Source organism: Tasmannia lanceolata, unplaced genomic scaffold, assembly GCF_043159265.1.
Source record: "Tasmannia lanceolata isolate RefF3 unplaced genomic scaffold, GAP_Taslan_0.1 ptg000015l, whole genome shotgun sequence".
Taxonomy (NCBI): Eukaryota; Viridiplantae; Streptophyta; class Magnoliopsida; order Canellales; family Winteraceae; genus Tasmannia; species Tasmannia lanceolata.
Window position 1 is genome coordinate 38,273,680 of NW_027518692.1, and position 12,324 is coordinate 38,286,003.

A 12,324-nucleotide genomic window follows, 5' to 3' on the forward strand; every position below is an offset into this window, starting at 1 on the left:
AGCCTAATAATATTCAATACTATACATAATGCGAAAACTTAGGTGGCCCGAGGTTATTTAAAAGCTTATAAATGTAAATTTCCCTTCAGATACTAAATACCTTACAGATATGGGATTTGCGTGGAGAACAGCCATTTTGCATGAGAGAACAGCCACCTGAGATGAATTAAACGAATAAGACAAAATCTGCTGAAAAGTGAGACTCTGGCTGTTCTCTCATGCAAAAGTCAGCCGCGAAAACGGCTTTCAGCAAAATTGTCTAGCAAATCCAAATTCTTATTAACTAGCAAATCCCACATAAAAATGTGCAACGTTTCCTCAGAGGACGATTAGAGAAGGGAAGAATAATATTCAGAAAAAATTAGAGAAGGGAAGAATGGTGTTAGGCAAACTCAACCTGCTCTGCCCGTTTCTTGAAATCCCAACTGAGCGGCAAAAGAAGCTGAAATCTCGAAGCAAAAAGGAATCACTTGGGGCAACTCGAATAAGCCCGTTATTCACAGGTTTGTAACAATGCAACCACATCAAGGCCGTTGCTGCTGGGGAGGAAGATCAATATATTGCTTGTGTAGCTTACCCTCCAGACCTTTTAAAGTTGCTGCCAAAATTGGGGACCTAAGCCATTTACTAATCTCCATGGGCCTTCTTCACACCTAATACTAGAGAGAAGACCCTCTCCATCTCTATAACAGGATCACCAACAACTTCAGACTTCACCCTCCATGCAATGTGCTCATCTGGCCTAACTAAGATGGCGCCTCTGTTTGTTATCCTACACATTTCCCACCATGAAGACGATGGCAAACGTTTCTTAATTTCCTCAACGTCTATATAATTCCTCCACGGATTTAAGGCTGCTTTGCTTCCAACCATTTGCTCACCAAAGGAACCCTGAGGCCACAAGATGCATACCTTAAGAGAAACCTTGAATCCCTCAGCCACCTTGAAAACAGCACATGCAAGATCATACGACTCTTTTATGGGCGCTATGATGAGAAGGAATTCAAGTTTATCTCCACATATCAGATCCAATGTAGACAATGTCTGCCACATGAGAGTTTACACAAAGTTAACGAAAAAGGAATGCAGGTGGTAGTTTAATAATCAAATATAGAAATGAACAAACCTCACTTGATGATGCTTTTAACACCCTTAGATCTATGTGTGGCAACCGCGACCCTGGTTCAGAGGAGGGTACATAGTCCCTCCTCCGACCACTAGATGCTTCAATTTTATCCCGAGCTTTATCACTGATGTCCGGGACAAGGGCTCCTTCAAGGTACCTAGTATATCCATAGCATCAAAGTTTAACTAGCATAAAAAAATGCATCATACTAGAAGAATGTCGGATCTAGTTGAAACCATGTTACATGGATTCTTCTAAATGGGCAAAGTATCCGTATTGGTCTCAAGTCCAATATTTCAGGAGTCACGGAGACACTTCTAGATCTCTTTTATCATTTTTTTTTAATACTACTAGCAGTAGCACAACTTAACAATTACAACATGTTTTGAGTTTCTTCAGTGGAAATAAAAATTATACCTACTTAGGCCTGTTTGTTTGAGATTGTGACAACTGATTGTGAGCCCAAAACCTATTATGGGACTCAAAATTACTTTTAAATTTGAGTCCAATAATAGGTTTGGGGCTCACAATCGGTTGTCACAATCTCAAACGAACAGGGCCTTAACCTTTTAAATTTTTTAATATAGTACTAGTTATAACCATATTATGTAAAAAATTAATATTTGATAATTGATTAAAATATTTTGACGAATCCACGAATCGTTCTTTTTTTAGATTTGCCGAATCCGACACTTGATACCCGTGTCAGATTCCGACACTCATACCCATAATGATGCAACATAGAGTTGAAATGTTAAGGTACAAGATCATATGAACCTGAAACCCAAATCCTCAGCAGGGAATTGAAGTTGAAGGCTTTTCCCTTCATCAAAGATACTCCTTAGTTTAGAAAGCCTCGCAGATCCAAGTGGGTTGTTTTCATTCAACAGTGGTTGCGAGAGTTGAGCACGACCCATAGCAAAAATACCTTCCAAGACTGCCTTCTGTAGTCCAGAGGGTAGAATCGAACCAACTCCACTGTTAATTACTCGATATACTGCCAAACCAGAATGAGAAGAGCAGGACCTATATGATATTTGGATAGAATAAAAGAGGTTGAACAGTGTCGAGGTGAAGCACAGAAGGATTTAGCAACTATGAAAATGTACATTTTTATTAATACATAAAGTTACATATGGTGCTAGATTACCTGAATTTGCAACAGCTGGGTCAAGTCCAAGAGCGGCAGGGACTGACATGGCTGCCTTGAAGTTTTCAACGCTTAGTTTTGTATTGAAAGTGGCAATCTGAAAAGTCATAAAGGTCAAGATCCTTCACACCAGCACAAAATAGGTATAAGGAAATGAGGGAAAATAAGGTATACCGGCTTACGCTCCATTTCATAAGTTTGAAGAATAGAAGGTGAAGCGATATTGTTTAATAGAAAAGCTATTTTCCAGGCTAGGTTATGAGCATCTTGGATGCCGGTATTCATTCCTGCAGATAGGCATCACTTCTCGGTCAAGCAGTTGGGATTTGAAATTACACATCTTGGAGCCGATGACAACTACATGACAGGTTTTTAGATGATTAATTGCAAGGAAAGGAAAATTGTGTGGAAATTTTATGCGTGCCCATTTACGCTAATAACTTCACATAAAACTGTGATTCCATTTTGCAGTCAGGATGCCGCTTTAATCAATTAAGAAACAAAACAAGGGAAAAGAACCAAAAATAATAAATCTTAGAATCCAATATGGGCATCCAAAGTGTCATCTATGATACTCGGATACTTCTAGAGGCCAAACGTATCATGTCCAAAATGACACAATACTTGGATACATCACGGATACTTATCTTGGTCAAATAATTGTCTTGTTTTAAACATATACCTCTTTATTCGAATTAAATAATGCATTATTTGCTTGTTAGTGTCTTATAGTTGCAATTATAACTTTGAGTATGTGAGTCTAACAAATCCTATTTTAAATGATTACTAATTATACCGTTGCATTGCAGAGAGATTTGTGATGGGAAGGGAGGGAGGATAAAAGCCAACTGAAGCATCTCATGGGATGGAAGGTGTAAAATTGAAGCCTCAAGGAGGGATCAAAATTGGTCATATCAAGATAAGGAATGTATCCCTCATGGGAAAATGGCTTTGGCGGTACAGAGAAGAGGAGGCACTGTGGCATAACGCTACAAATACGGGCAGCGTGGGGGCGCTAGGACTGTAGGGATCCATGTGTAGGCAAAGGCTCTGGTGCATTAAAATCTATTTGCATCTCCAGATGTTATTTTACGCCTTGTGTAAGACTGTCGGTGGGCAGAGGGGAGAGCACTCAGTTCTAGATTATGGTTAGGGGAATCCTAGTTAAGCCAGGCTTTCCCCAACCTTCATCAGCTAGCGTATGACAGAGGGGCAAGAGTTTGTGATTATATAGAGAGGTTTTCTCTCCCTCCTCAAGATCCAGTATTGCGCTCTGCATTTTGTCAGGATCGCAGGATCTGGTCCCCTAACATTTCAGGTACGTTTTCAATTTGCTCTTTTTTTTCGCAGGTTGGTGTGCGGCGATAGCTTGGTGACCAAGTTCTCTATCATACGGCGATCATTGGCCCCTACTCGTGTGGCGGCGCTCGCTTGGACGGTAACAAAGAATTTATTGCGTACCCTCAGAAGTTTTTTCAGGAAAATAAACTTGATCTAATTACTCCTGGGAGTCATTTAAATATAAACGTAAACCAAGGGAGTTGCTATTATAGAAACTAATAGTCGTAGATAAAACCAAACTTGTGGCTATCAAGTTTACATGAATATTATCATTAACAAAAAAAATTGTCTGTCTGGCTATTAAAGTAGATCTAATTACTCTTGGGAGTCATTTAAATATAAATGTAAACCAAGGGATTTGCTATTATAGAAACTAATAGTTGTAGATAAAACCAAACTTGTTGATATCAAGTTTTCATGAATATTATCATTAACAAAAAATTGTTTATCTGACTATTAAATTAGATCAAATTGATTGTCATGGAACTCTTACTTGAGCACAAGAGATGATTCCTTGGTGCATTGGTAAGGTCTTCTCAATGTTTTCTCTTGAATGTGGAATTTTAGAGTTCTAGACAGAGTTTGAAATCAGAATCAAACTTTAGCACAAAGATGGTGAAGTGCTTATATGGGTAGGCAGTATTCAACTAATAACCGGTTTCAAGAGTAAGAATAAGCCACAATTCTCATCAATTACCATTAAGGTGTGCGTCCATAAATCACTTGATTATCTTCTTGACTCCAAGAGATTTCTTAAATCACTATAGAGTATAGATTGCCACAGATAGAGAATATGTGTAAGTTTTTCTGCCTATGAATGAAAGTCTACCTTGATTATATTTTCTTGAATCCAGTTGAAATTTAAAGAACTGTTGTAAAGAATTCAAATTTGAGAACTAATATTTGTTTGGCAATACCAGCTTCCAAAATATATCTATCAGTACAGGGATCATTAACAAAAATCAAACTTTATAACTGACCCTTTTTTTTGTCAAGTTGTAAGGCAGTTTTCTATCTTCCCGAATTCCTCACTAAAAATCAATCTTCACTAAAGGCAGCATTAAAAATTCAATTTTGGGGTATGAATCCAGGTTTACTTCATTTTTGAATGAGGTGAAACCAATTCAATTCTTCAGACAAATAAAACTTGCTAAAGATTAAAGACACCAGATTTTGATCACTTACCAAAACCACCAGCCGGAGGGAAACGGTGAGCGGAATCACCAGCAAGAATTACTCGATTATTACAAGAAACAAACTTTTCAGCAACTTCTGCATGCATCACCCAGGGTTTTACATCTATGACATTTACATCCTCAAGTTTTTTTCCAACCAACTTGAAGATTAATTCCTCGCATACCTAGAACAGGTTGTATACTTTCCATAGTTACAACAATGAAGAGGTCACTAGATGCATGCAAAATTGAAAAAATGTTGAGTTCTAAATTATGTGTAACATACACTCACGTGAACATGGAAGAAAAAACCTCAATGTAAATGCTAAAGCATCATACTATATATTAGATGTGAAGTAAGAAAAGTTTATAAACATGCCCATAAATCAAAAGGAAAATATGAGAGGAGTTCGATCGCAGCCTACCTACCAAAAAAAATGAGAGGAGTAGGGCCCAAGGAAAACAAATTGATGAGAGGCTGACAGCATCATGTGACATCAATAGTGGGTCCTAGAGGTCTTTATTCATCACAAAAATTGGTATGTGGATCCTTATAATATACGATGATTTTTATTTTTGTGCATTAATTTAAGTGGGTTGGGACAGGCCTTATCAAAGGAAAACATGATGAGAATTGATAGTTGGTACATTAAGATATTTGTTAAACTTTCCAATGCAAGATCTCGTCTAGATTATTTAAAACAGGGTTAGACTTTAGGAAACTTTAGAGTGTAAATTAAGAGATAGTTTGGTAGTTTGAAAAGTTTCCAACTGGAGAAAAGTAGCAGTTATGTTTTTAGGCAGTAATAACTAATTTATTTTCAAATTTTGATTTATTTTTAAAGAGTTATAAATTTTCTTTGAAAACCTTGAGCTTTTTTCTCTGGTCTAGATTTATCAATTCTCAAACTTAAGCTCAATATTTTTTTCTCTATTGTTAAATTCTGCACAATCCAATTGGTGTGTTAGTGTGGTTGTTCTCTGGCAAGGGTTTTTTTTTTATGGATTCCTAGTAGTTTAATTACATAAAAATGGATAAAGACTAGGCCATATACGGAATATATGGCATTGGGCGGAATTTGGTCTGGTTGTTAATATGGATACAAGCATAGAATGATAGATAGAGTTATGTGACGGTCTTTTATCCGTGGAAAACATCAAAAATTTATAATCATGGAAAATCCCTCTACTGCAATTTGAAACATCAAGAATGTTTTATAAACCAAGTATTAAGAATGTGATATAGAAAATCTTTACTTCCAATGAACTAAAGTTGAAAGGGCCGAGAAACTCCATTTTTTTATTGATAAAGAAAAAGTGCACATGGCTAGTACAATCCTAGCTGTTGTATGAAAAGGTAACAAGTCCAAGTGCTACATTTTAATTATTTGTTTCCATTGGTAATAAATTTCATATATTACAACTCAAAAGTAATCGTGCAACAATGAAAGAAGAATACTACTTCACATGCAAAAAATGTCGAGGTGCTTTATATATATAGATAACTTATCTGGTCCGTGGGGCCCACATTGCTTGGGTGATCCAAACCATTCATTTGTTGGGCCCTGTAGTAGATAGGGTGCTCCCATAAAATCTTCTCCATAGGATGATCCTAACCCTCTGATTTATGGAGTTTTAAAACTGACAGCACAGTATAGATACCTTCACGGATCAGAGGGTTAGGATCATCCTATTGAGAAGATTTTTTGGGCACACTACCTATGCCAGGACTAAACAAATGAATGGTTTGGATCGCCCAAACAATGTGGGCCCCACTCTATTTCTGGTCGATGGAGAAGATGAGTTATCTGGTCGGTCAACCAGAAATACTGTGTGTGTGGAATGACTTATGGTTCTAAAGTACCTTTGAACTATAGTCTTCAATCTTTTGCTGAGGAGGATAGAATGGTATCTGCAGCAGAAAAAAAAAAGGAGAAAACATCACAATCTTTCTTCATGAAGGTTACGGATAATGAATCACAGCTTGGAATTCAAACGACACATATGAAGTCAAATGCATATCATATCATTTTCAGATCATTCCTTGAAGAGAAAAAATATCAAGGAGAGTCTACTCCCAATCTGAGGATTGAGCTACCTGCAGTACAAATTCCCCTTGGTTGAGATCATGCGCAACAAGAACCCCTATAGCTTCTGGATTAAAAATAAAGAATAGCATTCCGGGTCTCTGACAAAGTAGGTATTCTCCAAGATCTTTGCTCGAGAAATGGACACTGACAAGTTTTTGCAAGTCCCTTTCTCCTTTCATATCTATGTCAATCAGTTTTCTCACTGTACTTCCAGCACCATCGGAGCCAACTAGAATACGGCATTGGATACTTCTTTTCATCACTTTCCCTTCCTTAAAAAAGGCAGCATCTACGATGATACCATCGGTAGTAGGGTTAATGGATATGCATTCATGCCCCATCAAAATCTTACTTTCCTCCATGGTACTGTGGTTTGGAACTTGTGACCCATCACAGTTATAAACATGAACATTAAGATTCTCTAGCTGCTTAAGTAGCAATCTAATCAGTTTGTACTGTGAGAAGTGTGCAACAGAAACAGGGCTGACTACTCGCTCGAAATCTGGAAAGAAAATGAAGGGAGTAAATCTCTTGACCGTTTTGTCTATAACAACCATAGTTTTACATTTCGGCGTCGGTTTGGACGAACACCAAAAGTACATGGAATCGGTTTCGTACAAGATTTCACCAAAATTTTACAAAATTCTACCAAAATTTGTAAATTTTCCACCAAAATCAATGAAATTTCAATGGAAATTTCGGTGGAAAATTTTTAAAACCCAAAATTCGGCCGAAATTTCGGTTTCAGTTGTGGCCAAAAGCGACATTTAAATCCTTGTTAACAACCATTGGAGATCAGACTTAATGAGAGCTTCCTTGTTTATATTAGAATAAGCTAAAACCATACCTTGAGGTTGCATGTGATCTACTGACCCAAGAATGGAACCCGAGAGAGAAGTACAGTATATAAACTTCCTCCACAAATCCACTGGTGGCTGCAACCTTTGGATCTCCTCTGCAAGACCATCCATTTTGCGAAATATCTGCAAGGGTCTTTAGAATTAAACAGAATTTAACATAGGTATCATTATTTTTTCCAGAAAGTTTTCTGGAAGACTTTGATGGGTTAGTTTAAGGCCCATAATTACATATTTTTAAACATATATTCCACAGGGCAAACACAAATTCAGAAACATTTCCGTCCAACAGTAGAAAGCACAATTGCAGCTCATCTTTTGAACACAAACGAATTAGTAAATTGGAATATCTTTCCTTATTTAAAGTTTAATCAAATTAAATTTAAATACAAAAGGAGAAGAACAACCTCCATAGTTCGGTTGTTAATGAAGTGTGCTTGTGGATGTTGAGAGAAAGCCCTACTTTTCTCCAAAACAGCACACTTGACCCCTACAAAATAATGACATACAGATAATATATCTAGTGTTACTACTATCTTCAGGGAAAAAAGGTGAAAAAATAATAATCTAAATGAAAGGAAGCATCAATGAAGCAATAAATAGTGACAAATTTCTATGTGCAGATGTTCAGGGTTCATAACCGATAAATTACATTTATGATCTACAGTAGTAGTTTAGTATTATAGACCAGAAAAACTAACCAAAAGATCACACGTGGGCAATTACAACAATTGAGCAGCTGAATTTTCTGATTTGACCTTCTTGACCCTAACTGATCTAAGCAAAGTGGTTGTTTGCCATAAATCAATTTGCTATTTGATCCAAACCTGGTTTTGACTTTTTCCTGATTTTTCGCCACTTCTCACCTTCATCTCCATTGTGCCCTCTCAAATCTCTCACCACTTCAAAGCATTATTTATCATGATAAAAAAACCCTGGCAGCCAGACATGGCCTAAACTCCTTTTCATATCAAGCACGTTGCCTCTCCTTTTAAACCATTTGATCTTGCAGGGGCAAGGATGCTTCAGTGATTCTCTTCCTTGATTTTCAATCTATCGATCATCCATTGTGCCAAAATATTGTCACTAGAGCCGCCATTGATAATCAGGTTGCAAATTTTTTCTGTCGAAGTACATCTTTTTCGGAAGATGTTGGATCACAACCATGTTTAGTCATCAGTCACGTTGGGAAGAGAGTAAGGTTATACATATCATCAAGTTACCTCCCCAGTCCCTATTATATCCAGCTCAAAGCCACTTTCATCTCCATCCTCGAACTCGGGATTTTCTTTATCATCTCCATCTAGCACTTCATCATTTTGATTTCAATCTCGGCTAAATGAATATAGCTTGCTCCTAACATTCGTTGAAACAATTCCCATATTGATTACAGCGGTAGCCGATTGATTTGTGTGAATTGAACCAACTCCAGTAACCTTTGATGATCCAACCCTGATTTAGGGTTTAGTTGAAAGCCACAAAATTTTGTTCTTCCAATTCAATGTTGATAAACGATGTATTCGCCAAAACCACTACCAAGAATAGTTACTGACACTAAAGCACAAGATGGAAGTGATTGACTTAAACTCTCTAGTTTCATGAGAAATGTTGACAATATCAAACTGTCATTTAATGCATAATTTGGGAAACATCAATGCTGCAACCCTTTTGCAATATTTGTATGATAATTCCAATTTCCAATTTCAATCATCCAAGGTTTTTATCCTCCTCCACTTGGAATTTAATTTTTTTAAAATAAATACATTTAAATTTTTTTTGTTAGAACCACTTCTACCAAGATGTTAATTAATTTGACATGAGCATAAAAAAGGAGAGACATAAAAATTTCTAATTATAATAGAACCCAAATGGGGAAAATGTTAAATATTTATAAGAAGACGAACAACTAGTTAGTACCACTTGTAACCAGATGATAATTAATCTAAAATGAGCATTAAAAATGAGAGGGACTATCAAAATTTCAAATTACAAGAGAACCCAAATGGGGAAAATGTTAAATATTTATAAGAAGACGAACAACTAGTTGGTACCACTTGTACCCAGATGATAATTAATCTAAAATGAGCATAAAAAAGGAGAGGGACTATCAAAATTTCTAATTATAATAGAACCCAAAAGGGGGAAATGTTAAATAGTACCTAATCTGGTGAGAAGTATAGAGAGAACTAGACCTACGGGACCTGCTCCCACGATCAAAACTGGCAGAATTTCATCATACTTTTTCTTGGTTTGAACTTCTGAAAAGGTCCTCCTTGATATATTCTCAAATGGGTTGGTCTTGGTTCTTGTCCGTAAGAACCCCTTCAAACCCCTTAGAAATCTAAAGAGTCCCATGGCACATAAAAGCTTAGAGAATGGACATTGAGGGTATATTTCCAGAGAGTACTGCTCTATTATAAGGAAGAAGAAACCCTTGGGAGAGGCTAGGCCCTGTTTGGATTACAAGAAAAACATTTCTTGTGGAAATATTTTTTTCCTCAGTTTCCTTATTTTGGGTAGTAAATGATGTGGTTATGGACTTATGGGCTTATGGCCTTCTAGAGGGATGTTATTATAAAATATGGGATCTGCTAGGGACATTCGTAGAAACGCATTTTGCGGCTGGCTGTTTCGTGAGAGAGCACCTCAAGGCTCAAGCTTCGATTTTCAGCTGATTTTGTCCTATTTGTTTAATTCATTTGAGGTACCGCTTCTCTCATGCAACAGCCAGCCACGAGATGGCTCTATGCAAAAGTCCCTAGCAGAACCCATATAATGTAGGTCTATCAAGATTAGGGCTGGCAATTAAACCCGCGGAAGAGGGGATCCGCCCCGCCACGGGAGGGGATCCCCGATTCAAGCGGGGACGGGATGAGGAGGGTGATTGAAAAAAAATTCCCCGAAGTGGGGATGGGGATTGCTCCGGTCCGCCCCTGCGCCGTTATCCCAATACAAAATTGAATTTTCCACTAATAAATTTGGATTTGCGGCTTTTAATTTGGGTAGCCGCACTTACCATTGAACAAATTTTCTTTGGTATTCTTAAATTTTCCTTAATATCTTTTGAGAATTGATAGATGCAAGGGAGCCCTTGCATAAAGAGCCAAAAAAGGGCTCTTGATTGGATCCCCGTCATCAAATGTAACTGATTTTACTTTTTCAACCGATTTAAAAATGTAACTGAAAGTGACGTGGATCCGATGAAAAGCTCTTTTGCGGCTCTTTATGCAAGGGCTCCCTTGTATCTATCGTTGCTCATATCTTTTTCAAATGCTTTTTTAGTAGAATTTTTCAATTAAATAATCCATCAAACACGCTGTAGTGTGCGGGGCGGGGATGCGGAATAGATATTTCCCCGGGGCGGGGACGGGGATTCCCCACCATCCCGGAAGCGGGGACGGGGAATTTCCCGAGGCGGGGATAGGGAATGCAACATCCCGCCCCGCCCCGTTGCCACCCCTAATCAAGATAAATATTGAACCTCGGACCTCAAGGTTGCAGAACAAAGCTTTAACCAATTAAGCCTTGGCGCCCTGATTACACCTAGTAATTCAGTCTTGGTTTTTGCATTGTAAAATTTAACACTGCCCATGTGTTGTTGAAAATGTGCACAAGTTATCATGGGAAGTGATATATGCACTTCATTATAAGGTAGTGTGAATATCATTTATATTGCCTCATCGAAAAAAAAAAGAATATTATTTATATTTTGATAATAAAAAATGGAAATGATATCAGCACAACCATGGTTTAATAATTGCACAAACTCAGCTTGTCTTTTCTTTTTAATTGGCTTGTGAGAGCTTTTTAGGAACTCTAATAACCTTTAACAGCTCTTTAAAAAATAAAATACAAGAAGGATTAGTGCAAATATCAAAACAAGGTTGTGCTGATATCATTTCCCTAAAGAAATACTATCTAAATATATAGTTTATTTTATGCAACTTCCTGTCAAACCCATGGCATTTTGTGGACACACCCCTACCACTAACCCACCCACTCACAAACACACTTAATCTCAACTTTGATAGGGCCTCCTTTGGCAACCTTGCTCTGGAGGGAATGGGGGCTGTGATAACATACCATACTGGTGATGTAGTGCTCTTCTATTTTGGACCGATCGACAGATTATAACGAAGCAGATGCTTGGGTGCTATTGACGGGCTTTCAACTCTTCTCCGCTACCCACAACTTCTTTCCTCTTTGTTATCGATGAAATTAGGGCCCATTTTGATTTGAATTTGAGTTTTGGATACAAAATACATCTGAACATTTTTTAAGAGAGAGGGAGGGTTGAGGAGCAGCGATTTTCAAATAATGTCTTGCAGAACAGATTTGAAAATTGGAATTTTTTACACTGTTATAGCTGATTTGGAAATTTTTAGGATCTGATCCAGTTCAAAATGTCAACTAAATCCAAATCTAAATCTTGTGGGTATCCAAACGTGGCCTTAGGGGATTTCTGATTATATGTCCTCAACCCTAGTATTTTTCCCACACCATTACGGTGCTAATGTTTTTGTGGACACATTTACTAAAGAAGGTGTCTCCAAACTTGTGCTGTACGTGGGAAAATCTTTATCCC

General features: G+C 37.5%; 1 protein-coding gene across 2 annotated transcripts; it reads right to left on the reverse strand.

Moving 5' to 3' along the window:
- Nucleotides 1-255: 255 nt before the first annotated feature.
- EMB2421 (FAD/NAD(P)-binding oxidoreductase family protein) lies at nt 256-10,280 on the reverse strand. Of its 2 annotated transcripts, none has more exons than XM_077355807.1 (11): nt 9,899-10,275; nt 8,147-8,229; nt 7,730-7,865; nt 6,891-7,384; nt 6,657-6,704; nt 4,803-4,977; nt 2,451-2,563; nt 2,277-2,373; nt 1,904-2,123; nt 1,127-1,283; nt 256-1,044 (listed from the first exon to the last, which is right to left on the reverse strand). In XM_077355807.1, the coding sequence occupies exons 1-11, from the start codon at nt 10,092-10,094 to the stop codon at nt 628-630; spliced, it is 2,136 nt and encodes a 711-aa protein (XP_077211922.1). In that variant the 5' UTR covers nt 10,095-10,275; the 3' UTR covers nt 256-627. The 2 variants fall into 2 exon arrangements, with proteins under 2 accessions (XP_077211922.1, XP_077211923.1); XM_077355808.1 differs by having other exon boundaries at nt 870-1,044; nt 1,132-1,283; nt 9,899-10,280.
- Nucleotides 10,281-12,324: the final 2,044 nt, after the last annotated feature.